The following is a 22,890-nucleotide window of genomic DNA, read 5'->3' as shown; positions in this document are numbered from 1 at the left end:
TTAAATAGCATTATAAGATGATTAGTCATTAACCAATGGCTAATTTGACACTGTGTAAATTTGAAGAAGCTTTTGAAAGGACTACCCAAGTGGACCTACATGCTGGAAAAACATGCGTTTCCACACACCTATTTGTATTCAGGTGCCAGAATGAAGTGTCTGGGAATAAAGCTTTAGACTCAGCATTTTACAATCTTAAACAGCAAGATGCTGAGCAAAGTACATAGCTGTAGTAGCTGACACAGGAGCTTCAGCAAATATATTTGTAACTTAAGAAAAGATTATAATTTAACTCTACAGAACCTTTTTAATGATCATAACAGCTAGGGGAAGATTTTCAATGTCAACAGTGTCTGATCTAATTATTCATTTGACATCTGCAGTCCGCTGACATTACATCAAGTATATGTGGAGACTGCCTTAAATTCTTTGCCTAGACAAAGCCCCCTGAAAATTGTGTTCTGTGTTATTTTTTATGCTAATAGAAACATTTGCATTACATTGTGGATTTACTGTGTACCTCTTACTATAAGAAGGGTACGAAATTAAATAGATAACCTTCACTATCTCATAATTTTGCTATCAAGGAAATTGACCTTTAAAAAACATCGATCCCCTGGCAAGTTCAAAGTATTTTTCAGCAATATGAAAAGTTAAGGCACCAGGGCTGCCACAAGGGTTATTCAGTTAGCTTTGCATATACATTTATTTATTTGTGCATTCAATTGTCTAGACTGATGGATTAGTATGTAGACAAGAAGACGTATCACAAGTTTGTTTTAGAGGGATGACAGGGACTACAGAGATAGCTAATGAAGTAGCATTGAAACACTTCAACGTGAAAGTCTGCACAAGTGAGAAGGTGCCAGGTGAATTCATAGATTACAAACACTCCAAAGTAACAATCATCTATTTAGATGTTTCATTCTTTTGGAGTTTAGGTTATGTCCTAGGATGCTTTGAACATAGCCTTGAAATAATCAAAAAATGCAATTTTGTACCTGAAGCCCAGTCCAACCCACTTGTTTTCTAAATTGCTTGTTAACAGTTTACACTTCCTCTTTATCAGATTAACCATTCTTGATATAGTGTACAAGATAAGGATGATTTTCTTATTTTTCTATTTCTGAGCAGTAGTGTTTCCTTATTTCCCATTAAAATATCCAGTGTTAGTCCTCTGAACAAGGCAATTTGAGAATGGTCATTAAAACTCTAAATGCAGACATACTCCCTATACAAAATCAAAGTGCATAGCTGACTGACAAACATGCACTTAGCACAAACCTCTGAAATGCCACTATTTTTAAGGCAATTCTTTGCAAACTGAAATTCAAGCTCAAACATGAACTTCCTTAAGCACATTTTTATTAGAAAAGTATTATCTCCAGCTTTGCCGAGAGGATAATGGTAAATAATCTGCAAATTGCTAAATCAGCAGAAAACCTCTCACTGACTGCAGCAGTGCCCTGATGTGCCAGAGCTCTGCCACAGCAATTCAGTGGCAGATGCCTGGACTAAAATTCAGAGTTCTTGACTATAGCTCAGAAAGTTCAGGCAAACTTTGTCAAGAGGTAAATCTCAGGTCTTTTCCTGTAAGTCCTAATAGAATGTAACTCTAGAAAAGTTAAAATAAAAAATCAAATCAAATCAAATCAAATCAAATCAAATCAAATCAAATCATGTTGAGTTCTCTATACTATAGAAAGTTTTGGTTTTGTTTGTATGCTTTCTCAGAAACTCATCAATTCTGTAGAAGAAGTGCAAGGAAATTTATTCAAATAACTGAATGGTTTATCATCAATCAGCATATTTCCTGCTGATGTCAAATGAGTAGCTTACAGGGTTTTATGGTCAAAGTCATATATTTCAGCATATCTGAGCATTTTTCCATGTGAAATGGTTGGTTTTCTAAATAAAATCAAACAGAAGAGAATGGAGGAGAGAGTAAAGAGTTTATTTATGTAAAATAAAATTAAGTGTGTGACTATATGGAAGAGAAAGGTATACTGTAAAGCAGTTGGAAAAAGCCTTGACATTAACAAGAGTATTAGCGGGACATGTTTATTCTTGACCTGAACACTATAATGCTTCCAAGCAGGGAACACACTTTCAATAAAAATAGGCTTTAATTCTAATTCTTCAGCAATGAACTTCAACTGATTTGGAATTCAGATAAGCCTTAAAGTATTTACATATTTGAGGATTATCTATTTTTTTCCATAGCTGGGGGGTCTCCTATTTCTTGGCTTCCATAAGGCTGTGGTTACTGTGCACACCAGAGACTCTTTGCCTTTCTCTTCTCCAGCCATCTAACCAACCTGAATGCTACTCCCTTCTTCTGGGTTTTGCATGTTCTCCAGCTCAAAATAGCCTCTTTCTATTTCTGTGTTCACTTTATAACTTACCTTTTCTTCCACACCAGAATTCCTAAATTTCCTCTCCTCTCCTCTCCTCTCCTCTCCTCTCCTCTCCTCTCCTCTCCTCTCCTCTCCTCTCCTCTCCTCTCCTCTCCTCTCCTCTCCTCTCCTCTCCTCTCTCTTTTTTTTCTTTTTAGATGTTTTCAGTGATCCTGTTAACTATTTCTTTACATTAGGGCTTTTATGGTACTACCCCATGTCTGATGCTCTGTGTAGCAATGCTCTCCTTATGACATGTGCCCTCATAGCAGAGTCTCTGGGAGCTGCCCAGTTTCCTGCTCTTCATGGAAGCTCCCTTACTGCTTTAGAAGACTGAATTCCCCAACTCCATTTGCTCTTCTATGCTCAGCCCCTTTTCTTTAGGTTTCTTATTTATTTATTCATAAATACTTCAAACTTCAGACTCCCATTACCCAGAAAGTGTTTAAAAATGTCAATCAATCATCACTTGCTACATGCTCAGCAGTTACTCATCTCCTGTCTCCTTCCTCCTTCTACAGTCACGTGTTTTGATTCTTGCTCAAAATAGTAAGATTTCATTCACTGAGGCTGGTACATTCTGTAAAATTTTAGAGTTTAGTTGGATGTAAATGTCAAAAACTCTCACAGTTCAAACACACACAATCCAGATGATAGCCATGCCCTTCTAGAACCACTGTATCCTTCTCTATTTAAAACCATCTAAATAGGAGCCTCTACCTTCTCTTTAGTGTCACCATTTCTTCTGGCTCCAAGTAGATGCCTTTTTCTTTCAGCTAATACTCCACTCCTTGTGCTCCTCAGCCAGCTATTCCAAATTGCTGGACCCTCCTATGTATTTTAGCAAAAGCATTTCACTGGCAATATTTGTATTAGTGAGTTGAGACTGACAATGGAAGGAGAATAGTCTAACAGTCATTGGTTTCACTAGGCTATAGTGATTCTACATTAAGTTTGCATGGGATTTTAATAGAATTCAGTACAAATTCTAGATGTTCTATGGCCTCCTAGGTTGGAGAAATACTGAAGATTTTTATCTTCTCACTGAGTCCACTCATATTTTATCATTTACAGCAATAATCTAGTTACTGCAAAATGTGGCAATGAAGATTCACAAAAACACAGAGTCTATTTTCTTTCCAAAATGGTTACCCTGCTAATAGTCAAAGAATCCCTATTTAGATTTTGTTTGAGAGAGGGAGAGTACAAAAAAACGGTAAGGGAAGGAGGAGAAAAAAAAAAAAAAAAAAAAAAAAAAAAAAAAAAAAAAAACTGGTTTGGGAGTAGAATTTTCCATGCTTGTTATTCACTTCAGAAGCCAGCTAACAAAAGATCAATGTTATAAAAGAGGAAAGTAAAACAGTAATACAGACAGATGAAATATACTGTCACTCTAGACCTGATTTTTTCAGAAACCCTCATCTCACAGAAAACCTAAGGAAAAGGTTTTTTCCCCAGGTTTCCCTTTTTTTTTTGGAAGTCTTTCTCCCATATGAGGGCAGTTCCAGGTGCAGACAGAGTCATTAGCTCCTTAGCATAATTTCCTTGCAGACCAGCTGACAGAAAATGAGAGGACAGTCTACTTGCACTAAAATGCAGATAAATTTTCTTCCTGGCATACGAAGCCTTACTACTTCAGAGAAATATTTATAAACAATGTGAGCAGAACAAGGAAGTAAAGCATTGATGCACTGATCTAAGAGCAGTGTTTACCTCTCCAAGATCTGAATAGAACCCACAAGCACCAGACTGCAGCACGAGTTGTTACTGCTGGGCACCTCACATTCACTTTTACGTGCATACAAAATGAGCATAGAATGCTACTTACGTATTAGCCTGCTTTGCTGTAAGTTCAAAGGGCACTGTGATCCCAGTTCAGGAGATTACTGTAATATAGATTTTTTCCAACCCACAACTTTGCCAAAAGAGAACAGAGTACATAAAGCAATCTGAAGGCATAAAAGCTTCTGGAGAATACTGTCTATAACCTCTAAGAACTTCACCATAATCCCACCCAATTTAAGAGGCAAAATTACATTTTTTAGAATACTATGAAATCAGTAACAACTAAGTACATCACCTCCAAAGAACTGAAGTATAAAGTCAGGGTTGTTCAGGACATGGAAAGTAAGAAATGCCAAAGGATTGTTTCTTTCAACTAGCACAGGGTGCGGTACAATTTTTATGTGATGCAGCTGGAGAAACCCAGCTATACCATGCCACTCCTCCAAGTTACATCTTCTCCCTTCTAACTTAGCTTAGGGCTGGATTCACCCCTGAAACTACTTATATGCAAATGCACTTTTCAGAGCATAACAATAACTCTACCAGGATGATAAGAGTTTGACAACTAGACTGTTTGTTAGCCAGATCTTAACTTAAGCTACCAGTCTGTTGATTTGGCTTCTGCTCGTGTCCATGGAACAAGAGAGGACTCATTTCTCTTCTCTTAGACCTCTGCCTTCCCAAGGGGACAGATTGTACTAGGTCTCTTTCCAGTGACTAAGAGGAAGACTTAGTGTCTAGCTGAAAGTTAGGCATGATGAATCCTAGTCTTGGGAACTTCTGGTGAGAGTCAGCATGTTGTCAGATCCTATCTAAATTAGGTTTCAAAAATAAACATTGCTCTTATTAAAAAAGCAGATGCAGACATGGGAATCTGTCTCCAAGCATGGACCATTAGTGCTGTCTCAGACAGAAAACGAACAAACTCCATTACTTATATGGAGTCCACCTCTATATTTGGGAACTAGTCTTCAGAGAGCATTAAATCCATTGAGAAGAAACATGGAGCACATGTAGAGAAAACACTGGGGCATTATCATGCACAACCTGAGGCCAAGGGAATGTAGATCTCCTAGAACTAGTTGGAATTCTGTGCAAAGAAAGGTCGTTTACATTATTCTGTGGAGGGCTTTCTACGAGTCTAATCTCCCCAGGCAAGGGTCATGTTTGTGTCCGTTACTTATTCTCTTTACTCTAGTGATCCCGCAGTCTTTCCATTGACTGCAATGGCTGCGCTATTCATGGACTGACTCTAGGATTGGACTGTGTACTAAGCAAATAATCAGAATCAGCAGATTTGGAGTCATATGGGCACCCAATAAGCAGCCTGTTTTGTTGTAGGATTGGGTATAAAATCCCAAATCTCATCAGCTCCTAGCTGTTGGCACCAGGACTCACTAACAGCAAGCAGAATGGCCTTTCACTCTGCTCTTTTTGTTTTCTTAGCTGGACTGGTATTTCTCGCTGAAGCTGCACCACTGGTGAGTCTTTTTTATTCAAACTCAATCATTACAAGAATCATCTATATTTTCTAGATGACTAGCATCTTCCTCAGCCATGAAATTCTGCAACAATTAGACTTCATTGAAGTGTTATTTTAATACCATTTTTTAGGTATCTTCTTCAGAATTCTTTAAACTTTTCTTTCATCATTTACCCATCTATTTTAGGACACTATGAAAGGGTATAGGATATAGGACATGTGACCCTTTATTTTTCTCTCTATATGTCAGTTTCTGACTCACATCCCATATCTTCAATATAGAGATAGCTTTACCTTTTTCACCAAACAAGTGCTTCTCTAAAGAACTAAAATGAAAAAAAAAAAATGTATATATATATACATTTATATAGTTTATATATATATATATATATATATATATTCTTCCACCCCTAGTGATGATGTAGGCATTTATTTCTTGGTTGCCTAACATTCCCTATTAAAATAATTTACTATTTTCTTATCTGTGATCTCACTAAAAAGGTGTATTTTACGATATCTTCCCAGGGACACATGCAACTGTAAATATTTGTCAAACTGTGTATATGTATGTATGTAAAATAAAGTGATATGTATAAAGACCAAAGATTCTGCTGTAAGCCATAAATGTTAGTGAACTAGCTTTGAAATGCCATTTTGCAAAGAACTTGCTTTTAAGCCAACATTAATTCTGCAAGAACAATCTATCTTCTCTTTGAAAGAAAGCTTTTGCAGGCCTAGTGAACAGCTCCTATATAACTTCTCCTGCTTTCCCCAAGGTCTCCCATGGCTCTGTTGATTCCAAATGCCCTCTCATGGTGAAAGTGCTGGATGCAGTCAGAGGAAGTCCTGCAGCTAACGTAGCTGTTAAAGTCTTTAAAAAGGGTGCAGATGGAAGCTGGCAGGACTTTGCCACTGGGTAAGTTATGTGGTCTTACTGAGACATTTTCAAGGTGCCTTGGGAAAACAAATGAGAAATAAAGGGAATGGAGCTCTGATCAAAACAACTTTAAGTTGTCTTTCACATGTCACACTATAACCAGAATTATACACACTAAAACCACACTATAACAGCACATGATTTTTGGTCTAGAATACATCCAATTCAAGTGGAGCATACTTGTTACTGAAATTTAAATACATACTAATTGGAAAAAAAAAAAAAGTTTATTCAATACTTATTATTTTCTCCTATCTCCAATATTACCTTTCCGTTCTCCAAATATGTATATATATTTAGATCTTTATTTTCAACAGTCACGTACAAAATCCTTTCTGTAAACTCCATCTCTACACATACGAATAACAAGTGTATTAGTTCTCTTCTGTGCAATAAACTTGCTCGTTGGATGAAACTGCTTAACCTGAAGGTTTTCAAGAGTCACATTTTAACAAAACACAGCATGGCCACAGCATGTTTGTTGTCATATCTATAGATTTGCATGGCTTTTGCTATTGTGACAGGTTTATAGTTACAAAGCATCCTCAGAACATCACTGAGAGGCATGCAAATACTACTATCTTCAGCCTGCAGGAAAAATATGTGGAACAGAGGGATACAGTTTTCTAAAATTTAAATAGGTGAGGTATTCATGCATCTAAGTTTCATTGTAACAATTGACTGATTCAGATTTTTAACTAAGAGAAATCTCTATCAGCAGGATGATATTCAAGTACAGGACAACAAGCATAGGTGTGGACAGGAACAACTAGAGCATCCAGTGGTCTTTTACTAGAACTTTTATAACATGATTTATATAAAAGCTGTAAAGAGAAACAGAGAACACTACAAGCAGAGACATACCTTTCTCTATCTGAACAGTTTCTTTCTATAAAACTCAAAACAATCAAGAAGACAAAACCTTTCCTCATTGAAAGGTAACCAACCACCTAATAAGGAGGAGATAAAACCAGACACCTCCACCCCCAAAGGGTGAGTGTTAATCTAGGAACAAATGACTCTTGGAGTGGATTTATATACTTCAAGCAACAGAGTACCTCTTTAAAAATTGACAGGTTGCTTTGGGGACAATGGTAATGTTTTGCTCCTAACAAGTATTTGTGCCGTGATCAGGAGATACAGGTTATTTTGAATGTTTCATCAATTGGTCTTGTATGTGTAAAGTATAATTTACACTGGAATAAGATAAATATAACATCAGTGTTTAATGTTGTCACCTTTTGAGAATACTAGTGTTTTCTTGTTCAGTTTATGACACTGCTCTTAACATGTCCAAGGAAACAAATCCTGTGGCTCTTCTCGGCCAAGTTCTTTTGGCACTTTATATTACAGAGAAAGTCTGAGAAAATAATCTATTTAAATTACTTAAATAAATAAATGAGGAAAATAGCCTTAGGCACAGAAGTATTTTGCTGCGGGAAGGCAATAAAATAACATTAAACCACCATTTTTACTGCAGGTAAAGATTATGACCTTTCCCTTGGCTTGCATCTTAACCAAAGCTGCTTTCAGTGACAACAGCGACTTAGGCTGAGGGCACTAGTTTGAAATAGTTTTTCACATATGATTGCAATTTTCTTCCTTTGGGAAAACTAGAGTTTATATGTGATAAATCTGTTGAAAATTTGAATGCAATCAAGGAACACAATCTGTAACTACACCCAGCATGTTAATATTTTGAAGGTCTGTATGCATTTGCTAGGTACTGTAAAAGAGTCATTTTGCATAGATGTCTATAAAGGCTTTTTTTTTGTTTTGTTTTATTTGGCTGTTTTAGTTTAGTTAGTTGGTAGTTGTTGTTTAGCCTTGCTAACACAATTTAGGGAACTTAGCAAACTTTGTAACTATAGAATTTAAAATATTAATAAATATTTCAAATAATAATGATTCTCTTTTAAAAGGCAGAGAATAAGTTAGCATAACAACAGCTGATTTTATTAAGAGGCTTATTTCAAAATAAACTTGGCCAAAAATATGCAAGAAAAGCTTTACTACAACTGAGATGCACTCTGAGGAAGGCCCTAGGGCTAGGAAGCATGTGATATGGGTTCTCTATGAGCTCTTCCCATGACTAGCTTTGACCTTCTCACTGCTCACATGTTTTTGAAAATCTAGGCCTTATAGTTCGAGAGTTGCATTCACTAAACATTGTGACCTTGTATGTGAATCATCATCAAAGAAAAGAAAAGAAAAAAAAGATGTCACAGCACATCTGATAGAAATACAAGTGCTCATACAGAAATACAAATGTTGCTCAGAAAGAATCACTTGTACCATTTTGCTACCAGGGCTAAATGCAGGAAATGCTCTGCCTTGTGCTACTCCCTCCCAGAATATGAATCACACACTGTCCTGTAGGATGTCACACAACAGTGGTACTTAACGGTTTGCTTATGAGCAAACCACTGACACTGAATGGCTATCACTTGATAGCTAAAATAAGAGAAAGTGCCATTAACTCTTGGTGGTGAACAGAAGGTTTCAAGTGAACCCTTGTTTCCTGTTTCCCAGTTGTTCCGGATGGTTAACATCTGCAACTCTGGATCAGCTAATTACAGAAAGGACCATTCAAGCTGCATCCATGTCTTTCTTAAACTAATATTTCTTCATATGAACAAAGATTTTGAGTCACAAATAATTTTTTCCCTTTAAACAGTTTGTGTCAAAACCATCTAGCTTCTAAGCAGATACATGTCAATTGCCAACCTGCAGCCTGAACAATTCTTCAGGGTCTCAACAATTGCTTCACAGTTTCAAGGACACATGAGCACTTGCCAATGAGATCTTCAGCCTTTTGTCTCTTGCCTTTTCTAAAGGCAAGATAGCTTAAGCAAGGAAATACTAACGCTTCTACAAAGACTGCCTATGAGACACGTTTCAGTCATGTCTTGGATTCTCTACAGGTATGGAAAGAATACCTGGGTATAGCTGATTTCACCTGTACTATACCTGTGAGACTTTTTCAGTCTTCAAATTGCTATAGCTGAAATTTAAGAAAACCTGAACAGTACCACAGCATTTTTGATTTTGTAAATTCTTAATTTAAGGACAAGATCATCATTCAGACTTCTGTCATTTACTTGTCAAGTAACCAAGGAAGATAAGCAAGATTGAGGAGGAGGCTGGGAAAGAAAATCTGTAATAACACAACTGATTCTTTCTCTGATAAGAAGCAGTAGCTCATTTCATTCTCTCTTCCCTCTATTCCTCCTTATGTGTTTCTATTTTCAAGCTATTCCTTGTCATAGGCTGGACAAGTCCTACTAGCTCTTCAAATCAAAGTTTTCTTTATTTTTCCTTCAAATACATCAAGTGGTTATGAAATGCTATATAAATATTTGCAGTAGAAAAAAATAAAATCATATAAAGAGATTGAAATAAAAATAAAATAAAACAGTGAGGGAAAGGGCATGCAAAGGAGTTAGAAGACAAATATGTAAATATTTAAACAGCTGTCAAACAAAGTTTGGTCTTTTTCAAACTAATATGGTGCAATGCCAGCTAGATTTCCTCCTTGCTTTTGGATTCCATTCACCCAGCATTTTGTTACAAGCTGAATATATAATCTCTCTGAGCTGCCAATTCCTACTGCTCATTTACATGGCACCCAGTGGAAGAGGACCCTGCTCTTTGACCAAGACATGGTAATTTGAATTAATAAAATCTCATGACACTAAATTGCTGTTCCAAGACACTACCATTCAGGGTCACATAAAAACACATCAGTGTTTAGATGTAAAACCTATAGTCTCAGTGCTAATAACTACTGAATAAAACAATTTGCCACTAAAATCTCTTTTCTCTAATTATAATTTGAGAATTGGCATCTTGCCTTTCATCATGACAATCCTTTTCCAAAGCAACTAACATTTGGTTCCAGAGGGCACTTAGTACAAGTTTAACATGATATTAAAACAGGGGTCTTAACTATAATCCCTGCCATAGCAACAAAAATGACCAAAGAAAGCAAGTCAGCTTTAATTTGTGATGTACGTGGATAAGCTGTTAGCAGGGACAGGTTCTGCAATATCAAAGCATATACTACACAGGAGGGAATTATTTCAGATTACTAGAAATCATTCAGTGTTGAATTTGGCTATCCAGCACCTGTGCTATTTAACACTCCACATTGACTGTTTCCATTTTTTGGATTCATGCCACCATCTCATTTAAATGACAGTATAAAATATTTATGTAGATATTTTGTCATTACAGGAAAACCACAGAGTACGGTGAGATCCATGAGCTCACAACAGAAGAACAGTTTGTAGAAGGAACGTACAGGGTTGAGTTTGACACCAGCTCTTACTGGAAAGGACTTGGCCTTTCCCCATTCCATGAATATGCTGATGTAAGTATTTGCAAGTATACCTAATAACCTATATATCATGCAGCAGCATCAGCTGGACAGAATAAATACAGTGTTTTGATACTGAAAAAGCAATAAAATGGTTCACTGCCACCTAACATTGTGCAAATAAAGACAGTAAACAGTCAGCTAAGCCAGAGGAAGTAGCCAAATTCCCTGCAAGTACAAATTGACACAGCTCTTCAAAGAAGAGCTGTGCCCATTTAGTTTAGTAGAGACCTTTGTCCAAAAAGAGCTATGTTATTTGAATGGACTCAGTGTTTTAAAACCAAACAAACAAACCAAAATAAACCAAAACAACAACACACAAAAATAACATAGTCTTCTTTAATTGTTGCATATATCTCATTTCATCGTAAATATACAGATTTGGAAGCCTTCATTTTATAAAAAATTAGCTTTTCATTAATCAGGGAGATTTCCCTCATACCAGTCACCTGAATTCTTGTATGATTGCTAATTACAGCAAAAAAATTGTTCTTTTTGGTGTGCATTTTTTCATGATGCTCAGTAAATACATGCATAATGATACATGCAATAGAAAAAAAAAAAAAAAAAAAAGGAAAAAAAAAGGAAAAAAAAAAAGAGGCATAAAAAGATAAAGAAACAATCATAGTGAGAAAATAAAAGTTGGCTATTTCATTGATACCCAAATTCCATACTTGGGGTTTAATCGTGTCATATGCTTCCCTTTGCTTTCAGCCCAACAATGATTTATAGTGTGTTCTTTTCTATGACATTTACTTAGTAATTCCAAAAATTTTGTTTACATTCTTGAGGCTTACTCTGCCATTTAATTTAAGTTTCTCTAAACATTCTGTTCAGTGGTCTGGAATGGCTATGGAATTATTTTGTAGAACATTTTAAATTGTTAATTTATGGAGACCTGTGGAAGACTAAAACAAATGACTAAGGCCCTGATCCATAAAAGCCTGAGGTGCAACTTGAATGATTTAGGTCAAATAGACAATCCTCATAAGTGTTCCCTAACCATTTGGATGTCTGAAAATTGCTGGGACCTAAGAATTTCACCTCAAAAGGTGCCTAAAAGCACATAGTTGATCCTGTTCCAGCTAGGCTGTTAGGATGCCTTCCTTTGATGTAATGGTCTACAAGTCACCCCATTACCCTAAGAAGTGGGCAAAGTTCAGTCACTGTCTGTGTACAAGGTAATTCTAGCCTACAGTTCTCATGTCTTGGCAGCTTAGACTTTGGCAGGATTAGGGTGGAGGGGGGGATCTCTCTAGTCTTGACAGTTCAGAAAATAGTTCAAGCATTAGACTAAAGAGAGCCAAAGAAAGGGACTCAATTGAAGGCACTTTTCCTGGGAGCTGCATGTCTCACCTTCCAAGAACTGATTTGGAGAGCAGCAAATGTGAATTCTTTTAGAACAAAGGTCTATTCCTTTTCTTGCAAGTCTAGTAACTCAGCTCTTCCATTAAGATCTGACTCATCATGAGCTGTGTTAAAAACAGTACTGAGGCACTGAAGTACAGAAAGTGGCTTTGGACTCCAACTGCCTGCCTTGCTTGGAGCTTGGACACCTCACACAGATCTTTCTTACTGGTTGTTTGAGATACCTCCCTCTCATCCTCCCACCCCACATCACAGACTAGAAATAGGCATGCCTGACTCAGGTGTTCAGTGTCTTCACTGCACTTCACTACAGGTGAGGCTTTTGTGGACACTGGTCCAAATCACACTAATTTCTCCATCTTCAGCATGTGTAACAAATTAATGGGGAGCATTACCCTTTGCAAAGGTGTCTGACCATTGACTGAACAGAACTAGCTAAGTAGTCTACACAGGAACTAGAGCATGCTTCCTAATTTTAAAAGCTAAGGCAGTTTCAAATGTGTGCTGTTCATCATGGTTACAAGTTTTCTCTTTTCCAGGTGGTGTTCACTGCTAATGATTCTGGTCACCGCCATTATACCATTGCCGCTCTCCTCAGTCCTTTCTCTTATTCAACCACTGCTGTTGTCAGTGATCCCCAGGAATAAACAAGTACTGTCATTACACAAACACCTTCCTCTGCTAGGACTATTGTAGGCTTTTAGGAGGAAGGGTTTTTCTATTGCTAATGCATATCTTTGTGCTATATTAGTTTTTGTGTTTGTTTATTTTTCATTTTGTAACCTGGCAAAAATTCAAACAAGTCAATAAAAAGTTACTTCTTTAAAACAATTTCTGCTCTATTGGTGAAGTTTTATTGTGTTATAAAGTGCCATAATTTGTGCTCAAATGCAAAGGGCTTCTAGAAGCTGTGTGTGGCATATGGAAGTAAATTAACACTTGTTTTGGTTCTGTTATCTTCCTCCAGTACTTTAAACAAAATCTCACCAAATGAACTGGCTTGAAATAGGAAAGTTAGAGTTCTGCTACCTCAGGAAAAAAAAAAATCCGACCAAACATACTCAAAATAATAATGTCATCTATGCTATTCATAGCTTACACACAGAAGAGACAGTCCCACAATCAACTAGGTCACAGGGTAAATAGGAGAAATTCTGAATATCTAGCAACAAACAATGTAGAAAGATTATTAAAATATGTAAATGTAGAGAGCTGGATAAAATCTATGTAGCTTTACTTGAAACTTTAAGGCATACTTTGTTGATTTCAAGAGGAAGAATTGCTACTCACTGAATCTAGGAAGTTCTAGGAAGTAATTTCAATTACCACCATTTTTAACAACTCTGATCTTTAACCCAGTTGGCTACCATATTCAGGTGCATTCCAATTAAATCTCTAATAAGTCAAATCTCTAGCCAATACCCATAAAAAAAAAAAAAAGTCCTAAAATAGAAGCATAACCTTAATATGCTCTTCAAAATTTTAGAAGCAGAACAAGGCAAATTGTAGAGTAATTGTGATTCAAATAACATTGTTGATAAATGGACACATGAGTGTGACGGCTTTAACAGTGATTTCTGTCTACTTATGGCCTATTGTATTTAAAAATATCCTGAAGCAGAGGAATTATTGTTTAATGGGATTATGGAAATGACAGAGGCCATTACTGAACTCATGCCATTCAGAAACTATCAGTACTCATCTGCACTGACCTTGGAGTTGATCTCTCCACTGAGAGCCTACTGGGATGACTGCATACCAAGAGAATTTACAAGCTATTTAGTTAATTTTCCCCCTGATTTCTGGACTCCAACAAAGTTACACAATTCTAGTAAACAGTGCAGATGGTTTCAAAATAGCACCCATGTTGAAGCATGCATGCTATTTCATGGGAACCTGCTATTCCTAAAGCTTGAAAATCAGTAGGTTTGATTTGCAGCAGGCTATGCCTAGCCATTTAATTAGAATGTAAATATGTTCCTAAAGTTGTGGTGTTGACATCAAAAATAAAAATAATAATAATTTAAAAAATAAAAATGGAAAAAAAAAAAAAAAAGAAAAACAAAAGGAAAAGAAAGAAGAGGTTAACATCCCTACTCTACATGTAGTCATCCACCTGAGGACAGGGTAAATATAGTAAGAATGTATTTGCATGTGCCTAGCCAAAGATCAGAAAGAGTTTCGTTTCAGGAAATAACATTTTCCTAAAATGAAACAGAGACTTCTGGTGGGGGCTGACTTGCAGCTGTACAGATGAAGTCCTGAAATTGTACTGAATCTAAGGAACAACTAAAGTGACAGGATTTAAAATGCTATTTAGCTGTACATTCAGAAATGGGTATGTAGGTACCTAATTAACATGCTGGAAGCCAAGGATAGTATTTTCCCTCCGGGGAATACATAAGAAAACTAGATAGTTCACACATTATACACTTACCACAGAGAGAAATCCCTTAACAGATAAACATGGATGAGTCAATTATGCCCCACTATAACCACAGAGAGATTCTCATAGAAACTGAAATTGCCGAGTTGATAAGGAATCTCTATTTCTCTTAAGTATATGACAAGTATACGGCACTATTACTCAACAAAAAGAAAAAAAAAAAAAAAGAAATATAAAGAAAAAAAAGAATAGACATTTTTTTTCCAATAAAACGGATCACTGAAGGTAGGTAACTATCCTCTTGTGGGTATCATTCCCACAAGCAATGATAGAATACTTATTTTCACAGACAAGGTTCATGTTTGTATGGGTTACTTATTTTCTCATTATTTACTAAGTAAATAGTAAGAATCAGCAGCATGTTGAAAGTCCTATGTTGTTTTTTTGATAAGTAGCTTCAGTTTAGAGGCCTTGATATAAAAATCACAGACCTTGTCAGTTCATACTTGCTGACACTGAGACTTCCTAGTGATAAGCAAAATGGCTTTTCACTCTGTATTTCTTATTTTCTTAGCTGGCCTGGCATTTTTCTCTGAAGCTGCACCACAGGTAAGTGTCTTAGGATTGAAGCCCTTCATATTGATGTAGTCCCAGCTCTTTTTTTTTTTTTTTTTTACTTTAATACAATTTGTGTAAGTGAAAAATATAATATTCCATTTTATTGCAATTATTTTGATTTTGTGGTATGTATTGACTGTAGTTCTCTCCTGTTCTTTTTCTGGTCCTTCTTTCTCCTTCTGTAGTGATAACAGAGAGCTTTCTGGTTAGAGAAGCAGCACTTGCTATCAGACTCACCAGCTACATGAAAAAGGGTGCTAGAGAAAAAATACCATAGTCACTACACAAAAGCCTTGGACAAAAAGCAGCTATAGTCCTTATAACACAATGAACAAGGTCATGAGGAGTTTCAAGGCAGTTCTGGCAAGGTCCTGCAGTCCTAGTATTCCTTATGGTCCCCAGTCCCTCCTCCCACTTTGGTTTTAGCTGCATTGGCTGAGTAGATCCATGCTGGAGTGATGTTTTTTCTAGTCCTCTCTTTTACTGCTACCACGCATGAATTCATTAATGCAAGCAATGAACAGGCCAAAGCCAGGATCCCATTTCTCCTCTCTCCACTTATAGAGGACTCATTTACTCCAACAGAGCAAGCTAGAGATCCAGACTTCTTCAGTCTGTAAATCTCTTAGAATGGACTCTCCTAGAGTCTCTCTCTCCTCCTACTCATTCTTTCTCTCAATCTCTGATCTTTGGAAATGTGAGTATCTGATCATCCTTGTGAAAAAAAAAAAAAAAAAAAAAAAAAAGAGAGAGAGAGAGAGAAGAAAAAATAAAGGTCTTCTATTGAGTTTACAGGGTGAAAAAGCCAGGAAAATAGCTGGTGGCATTACATACCCCATTGCCATTACCTCAAAAGAAACGGTAGCAAGGAGCATGGCATTCCAGAAAGTGAGCCTGAAGATTCAGAGCATATGGATGGTATATATGCTGATATAATTCTCTGACACAGGGCAGGGTTTTTGGCCCATGGGATATTTGGTACATCATAGACTGTAAGTGGAGATAGATGAGAGAACTTGCAAATTTTACCATCTACGTCACAATCCATTTTGCAATGATTAAATGGAGATCAACAACTGTTATTTTGAGATCATCCCTGCTTAGCTCTATTTTCTCACTTTTCATCTGAAGAATTAGGCAATGGAAAGTCAAAGCCCTAATTCAACTCTATGTTTGAGTATGTAAAACATTAAGGCATGACCACCATTTGTAATGAATGTGTGCAGAAGAAAACTACGGCCATCCCATGTTTGAAGAAAGGTTTTTCTCTTCTTCCCATGTATAGTTGTCAGGAGATAATAAATCTTATCTAAAATGGTGCTAGGAAAGACTCAGTTTACAGCAGAATTCATATAACTTTAGGGCAAGAAGTACATCAAAAGCCCTCAAATTCAGAAGGCTTTGCTCAAACTGCCACCCCAAAATATGAAGGAAGAGTTATAAGATTTTTAAACATTTCTACTGCTTCTGTTAATTTAATTATTTGCTGCTCAGGACAAAACTTAGTTAAAAATTTATGCTGGAAATGATGTGTAGATGAGTGACTCCAAAGGGAAAACAAAAAGACATTCTCACACACAGCTGCAGTGTCTCTAAAGTGTACATAACTACCATCCTCCCTACAACCCCTGACATCTTCCTCCCTGGTTCCATTGTCTCTAGCCCCCTGAAACCTTCTGCATATATATTTCTGCAGTGCACAGTAATCTTGTTGAGCAGATGGTATATTCAGTAAAGCTAAAGAACAAGGTCCCTTACTGCTTTATTATGACCAATGACTTACCTTTCTTACAACATAAAAATTCTCTCTTCCTACCTGAAGGACTCTTCTGATTCCAAGCATCCTCTTGTTGTAAAAATTCTGGATTCAGTCCGAGGAAGTCCAGCTCCAAATGTTCCAGTTAAATTATATAAAGCAGCTGCAGATGGATCTTGGGAACTGTTGAATTCAAAGTAAGTCATACCAAAGTAATGTGTGAGAGAAGAGAAAGATAACGGGAAAGCCAGAGTTGAAAAAACTTCATGTTCTCTAATGAACAACATCTTTTTTAGTCAGAGAAAAGATACACTACTGAATGAACAGCATTTTACTTGCTGCAGGTTGTCATTTAACTGTACTACAGTTTCAAATAGCAAAATAGTTTTATAATGTTATTTCATTACAAAAGGCCTTTTTTTTTTTTTTTTTCCTTTTTAATACCCACCAATGAACTGTTGCATTATTACCAGAGGAGTCAGGCAGACTCTAGTTTGTTTGAAACTGACCCTGGTTGAGAATTCCACCTTTATTGACTGTTTTTCTTCTTTCAGAAAGGTTTTCCATTTCCTACAATACTTTAGCTTTTTTTTTTTTTTTTTTTTTTTTGAGTAAAAGGAATTAGCCAAAATGAGAAAGTGTTGATATAAAGCTTTCTTACCACTTTTCCCACAAACATTTATATCTAACAAGAAAAAAAAAAAAAAAAAAAAAAAAAGATTCTCAGATATATAAACTTGTCACGTCTTTTAAAAAATATCATTGCATAATTTCAAATATAGATAACTTTTTCTGTGTTTTTTTGTTTGTTTGTTTGTTTGTTTGTTTTTTGGGGGGGTTGTAATTGATCAATTTTTAGTATATACTAACATTTTATAAACTCAAAAGCATTTTTTCATGGAAGTATGTAATATGAAATTGAAAACAATTATTAGGGGCTACCCAAAATTAGCATTCCTTCTCTATTCAACAAGCAATATCCCTCTTCCACAATTCTCTGACCAAGATATTTGCAAAGTCTCACCCAAGACATTATTTCCAGGATATACAGTATATTCTATCTTGAAAAAAAAATAATAATAAATAATAATAATAAAAAAGTAAGATGGGGAGATAGGGCTCATGAGAGTTAAAGCTGACATAGTACAGGAATTTCTCTAGCATGATTCCAGACTCAGATGCATTTGTAGAAAGTCCATGAAAAACCATACATAACTGGCTCTTTGGTGTAGTAAAGCAGTGCACTGGCAGAAGCAACAGGGATCTCATATGTGTCTTTGAAAAACACAGCTACAGTGAAGGCTACACAAGCAAACTAAGCCAAACAAGAATGATGTATTCATGTTGTCCTACCTAAATAATTTGCCTCCCGTTCCACAAATAAGATAGCTTCATAAATATTCTGTCACTAGAAATGTTGTAATTTTCCATTAAGGGGATGTTCAGGTTAGATACCTTGAAATTTGAGCTTAGAGGCTTTCCATAGAGATACTGGGATACTGGGCTGAACAGCTGAATGTTGATCATAGCCTTAAAAAATACTTTGGGTTTGAATCAAAGAACAAAGTAACCTTAAGATGAGGTATATGAAAGATGTGATAATACTAAATCAACCTCTCCAGTCTTATTTATTTATAAATAATGGAAGGTTAGGAAGGGATTCTAAAATAGCTCTTCTTAATTAAAGATATGTTTGGTTTTAGCTGAGAAATCTTATTAGAGAAACACTTATCTAAAAATAATCAAGCCATGACAAAGGAAAAATAGAGACATTTGAATGGAATAATAAAAAACAAAAACAAAAACAAAACAAACAAACAAAAAAAAAAAACAACAAAAAAAAACTGCTGACAGTATCTTGGAAGATACAAATGACTTCATAGTTATTAAAGCACAAATCTTAAGTTGTGTACTGGACAAAGATATAAATAACATTCTAATCTTTATTTTTCTCTGCATGTAAGTTTAAAGTATGTTCAGAAAAGGATTTGGCAGCTAGAACACAAAACAGTGTTTGTGACTACTAAAAGCATATACAAGCAGCAGTTATTTGTGAATAACCTAGGTGAAATACCTAATTTTATATAACTTATTCCACAAAAATAAGTTTCAACCAAGAGATGTGTTCGAGAGACAGCATTCAATATTGTCTCTAGAGCCCCAGATTTTGGTTTGTGTTCAAAGGTCTGTTGTTTCAAGCCAGTTCTATAACCTTGGCTAGCATTGAAAACATCTTTAAGTCAAACTAAAGCATCTATTTTTTGAGGATGTAAAACCAACTAGTTAATACAGATACCAAGGAATTCCATAAGGCTACACTGTTGGCTGATGTACAGGCACTTCAAATAGTAGATTTCAAATAGCTGACTGTAAAAAATATTCCTACTGATAAAAGAATTTAACATATTTAAAAAAGATAGCAGGCTATGGAAAAGTTGAGTTGACCCTATTTACTTACATAGTTAAGCGCATCATACAGCTTTCACATTGCTTACAGCAATGGTGAAGTTTTCCATGTGAGTTCATTTAATTAACTCTAAGACTCTGCCAAGAGCCCACAAACAATAATGTCAACATTTGGCTCACCCCCAAACCATGCCTAGTAGTGACATGGCAGGCAGCCATCCGCTGTGGTGATCATGGGAGTAGTAAATGCCAAGATAAGCTCTGTGAGGCATCCATAATACAGATGGACATAAGCCATTCCAGATCAATAGAAGTATTCATCACATTACTTAAGCTACGCAACATCACTTGAGTTCAGTTGTTGAGAACTACATTTTTATAGGGCTTTTAACCAAAATATAAAAGTGCATTCTTCTCCCATTGTACAGACAAACCAATGAAAATGGAGAGCTCCGAGAGCTCACAACTAAAGAACAATTTGTAACAGGGATATACAAGATTGAGCTTGATACAGCCTCTTACTGGAAGAAACTGGGCTTGAACCCCTTCCATCAACATGCTGATGTGAGTATTCATTTTCCTCTGTACATAGGTTGCAAAGGATATATTAGATATGTAGGATTTGAATAATAATAGCACATATTGAACTTACTTTTCACTTTAAAATATTTTAGTATTAACACTTCAAATCTACAGCCTCAGAGCATTGTGACAATGCACTCATGACGGAATCTACCTAGTAGCTTTCCCATAACTCTTGATGAGCTCTTTGATGCATTACTGATGAAAAAGTTTTCCATCCTTCTGGCTATACTTACCTATCATTCTGAGACTAGATTTGAGAGAACAGGTAGATTATTAAGTTTCCTGGGAAAATAATTTATCTGCCTTTTATATCTAATATTTCTCTAGATGCATACAAAGTTTACAAATTAGATTTCTAAATAAATGGAAGTGTGAATTGTTTTCTGGATGCCTCGATCCTCAATTCACAACAGAATGAAATATAACAATTTTTTTTTTAATTTGCATGGGACTGGTTAGATGGTCCAAACCAGGTACCAACTGAGGCCAGCTCCATAGTTTAGAACTCACTGGGGACTATGTTCTTCCCCTTCACAGTATCAGGTCCTTCATGTGAACTTTCAGTAACAGCAGTCCTGTATTAGTTGTTTGCTGGACTGTGACAAATCAGTGAGCACCAATACAGCTGTACAGTTTGCAACTGCTGCTATTCTTCATCTCCTTGAGAAAAAGTGGCAAGCATGCGGGCTAAATTTTGCTTTGGCCTCCCTGAAATGGGTAAGAGATGACAATTCTTATTCTAGATGACAATGAAGGTTAACACTGGACAATCTTGCTTTTTGTAACTTAAACAAGAGATAAGATGCAAGATTCATAACATTCAAGAGAATTGATTAAACATCAAGAAAATGTTCACATCTCTATTCCCGACTACCACCTTTCTTCTCTCAACACAAAATAATCTACTAATCTATAGGGAGGAATTGAAGGAACGTGAGCTGATGGAACAGATGCTAAAAGGGCTCTTGTAAATAACACTCCTATGGAAGGTCATTATTGAGTCACGGCCAAAGGCAGTAGTTCTGTATCTACTAGATACTCAAGTAGGATTAAAGAAATGTATTGCTTACACATTTTGGAGTAAAGATAGCTCTGTTTAACTCTGTTCCTCAACATTTAGGACTTCATAAGAACAACAAAAATAAGATAGTAGTAAAATACTTGAAATTGTACCTTAATTAAAAAAAAAAAAGACTCACAGTGTTCAAGAAGAAAAAATAAATATCATTGTTATTTATCAATACCAACAAAGAAGTTACTATTTAATAATAAGAATTATTATTTGGATAATAAATGTGTGATAAAAACATAAATAATATACTTTAAGTGGCAAGTATGCTTTTAACAAAGGATATTTAAACAGTTATATATGTGGGACAGATCACTGGCCACATCACCACATGAGAAGATATTTCCAAAGTTTTGTGGGAGGTCAAATTAAACAATCACAATGTTTTCATCTATGTGTAGGTTTATAACTAGAGATCAATTCTTACTTGTCTTGTGTTTGTTTCTTCTTTTTCCAGGTGGTGTTCACAGCTAATGATGCTGGTTATCGACATTACTCCATTGCTACTCTCCTCAGTCCCTTTTCTTACTCAACTACAGCAGTAGTTAGCGAGCCAGTGGAATAGAAACAGATATTAAGCATGAAAATTTAGATATGTAAGTTAAATTTTCCATAAACAGTAAGAGTAAAAACAGTTTCTGACCGTAGTAACAATTTTAGAATTTGCATAGCACCTTTCATACTAAACCACTAACAATAACTGTCAAGTTGTTTATTCCCTTTGTTAACTTTAGGAAGATATATTGACTTTGTTTTCAATAACTCTGCTGAATAAAACTATTCAGAGAAACACATTAAGTTTAGAAAAAAACATATTGATTGAAGTCTTCCATTAAGTTAATAAACTACATTCCTTGCCAACAAAGTGAACAAAACACACTTGAAAGATGTCTCATGGTAATTAAGTGCACAGGAAATGCAAACCACCACCTGCCATTATCTATGTATTTCTGAAGCCCACAATGAATGAAGTCACATGGAACTCAATGTCCCACATATTAATCAAATAATCTCATCTCCCAATTCTGCTTTTGAAAATATGAAAGCAGAAGCAACATTTGAGTGACAGCAGGGAAGAATAGCACATAAGGATGCTATGTGTACTTAAAGTCTCCTTTCCTACTTCTAAATATAGTATAACCAGTAAAACTTCCAAGAATAGTCCATATCCAGCATGCAGAAGTGTATCTATCAAACATACTTGAAGATATTTGTGTGTTCTCATAAAACTCAAAGTTATGCAAATAACTTTGTCCTCAGTTTAAGTTTTCCTCCCAAAAGACTTGCATACCTCTAACCTTCAAACACTTTTCTTATAACTGTAAGATAAAAAAGAAAAGGTATGAATGACAATCGCTGGTTCCAGAGAAAACCAGGTCTCTATTTAATGCTAAGAGAAATATTGATGAATCCTATTTCACATTCTTGTAATCCATATATAAGGAAAATTACACCTCTACAAGAGAAAAGTCATTATGAAATTGAACAAAATAGCAATGCTTTCTTGGAAAAGTATGTAAAAATGCTGAGTCATTTAGCCCAGGAAAACAAAAACAAAAGCTGAAAGCTTATGAATACCAATAAAGGGAAAACAATTGGTTAGCCTAGAGCTCAATCCCACCACAGCCTCATTTATTTGATGGCCAAACTCCCTTTCATTTTGTTGTCCTTTTGAGGAATTATGTACTAGAAAAACGAGCCCTTTGTCTGCAAAGAAATCACA

At 35.8% G+C, this 22,890-nt stretch overlaps 2 protein-coding genes across 2 annotated transcripts; both read left to right on the top strand.

The window, feature by feature from the left end:
* Nucleotides 1-5,506: 5,506 nt before the first annotated feature.
* LOC311432662 (transthyretin) lies at nucleotides 5,507-13,178 on the top strand. The gene is made up of 4 exons (XM_084511106.1): nucleotides 5,507-5,662; nucleotides 6,441-6,580; nucleotides 10,838-10,973; nucleotides 12,887-13,178. Exons 1-4 carry the CDS (start codon nucleotides 5,594-5,596, stop codon nucleotides 12,992-12,994), a joined length of 453 nt encoding a protein of 150 aa, XP_084367232.1. The 5' UTR covers nucleotides 5,507-5,593; the 3' UTR covers nucleotides 12,995-13,178.
* Nucleotides 13,179-15,203: 2,025 nt separating this feature from the next.
* Nucleotides 15,204-22,053, top strand: LOC311431804 (transthyretin-like). The gene is made up of 4 exons (XM_084509697.1): nucleotides 15,204-15,342; nucleotides 17,174-17,304; nucleotides 19,942-20,077; nucleotides 21,625-22,053. Exons 1-4 carry the CDS (start codon nucleotides 15,274-15,276, stop codon nucleotides 21,730-21,732), a joined length of 444 nt encoding a protein of 147 aa, XP_084365823.1. The 5' UTR covers nucleotides 15,204-15,273; the 3' UTR covers nucleotides 21,733-22,053.
* Nucleotides 22,054-22,890: the final 837 nt, after the last annotated feature.

The sequence above is a fragment of the Aythya ferina genome, assembly GCF_964211825.1.
Source record: "Aythya ferina genome assembly, chromosome: 2".
Classification (NCBI taxonomy): domain Eukaryota; kingdom Metazoa; phylum Chordata; class Aves; order Anseriformes; family Anatidae; genus Aythya; species Aythya ferina.
This window is presented reverse-complemented; position numbering and strand designations above follow the sequence as displayed.

Excerpts from the sequence above, each read along its gene's own strand:
- LOC311432662 (XM_084511106.1), top strand. The coding sequence starts at position 5,594 with ATGGCCTTTCACTCTGCTCTTTTTGTTTTCTTAGCTGGACTGGTATTT. Across the intron at positions 5,663-6,440 it reads TCGCTGAAGCTGCACCACTG|GTCTCCCATGGCTCTGTTGA; the intron begins GTGAGTCTTTTT and ends GCTTTCCCCAAG. Across the intron at positions 6,581-10,837 it reads TGGCAGGACTTTGCCACTGG|GAAAACCACAGAGTACGGTG; the intron begins GTAAGTTATGTG and ends TTGTCATTACAG.
- LOC311431804 (XM_084509697.1), top strand. The coding sequence starts at position 15,274 with ATGGCTTTTCACTCTGTATTTCTTATTTTCTTAGCTGGCCTGGCATTT. Across the intron at positions 15,343-17,173 it reads TCTCTGAAGCTGCACCACAG|GACTCTTCTGATTCCAAGCA; the intron begins GTAAGTGTCTTA and ends TCCTACCTGAAG. Across the intron at positions 20,078-21,624 it reads CCTTCCATCAACATGCTGAT|GTGGTGTTCACAGCTAATGA; the intron begins GTGAGTATTCAT and ends TTCTTTTTCCAG.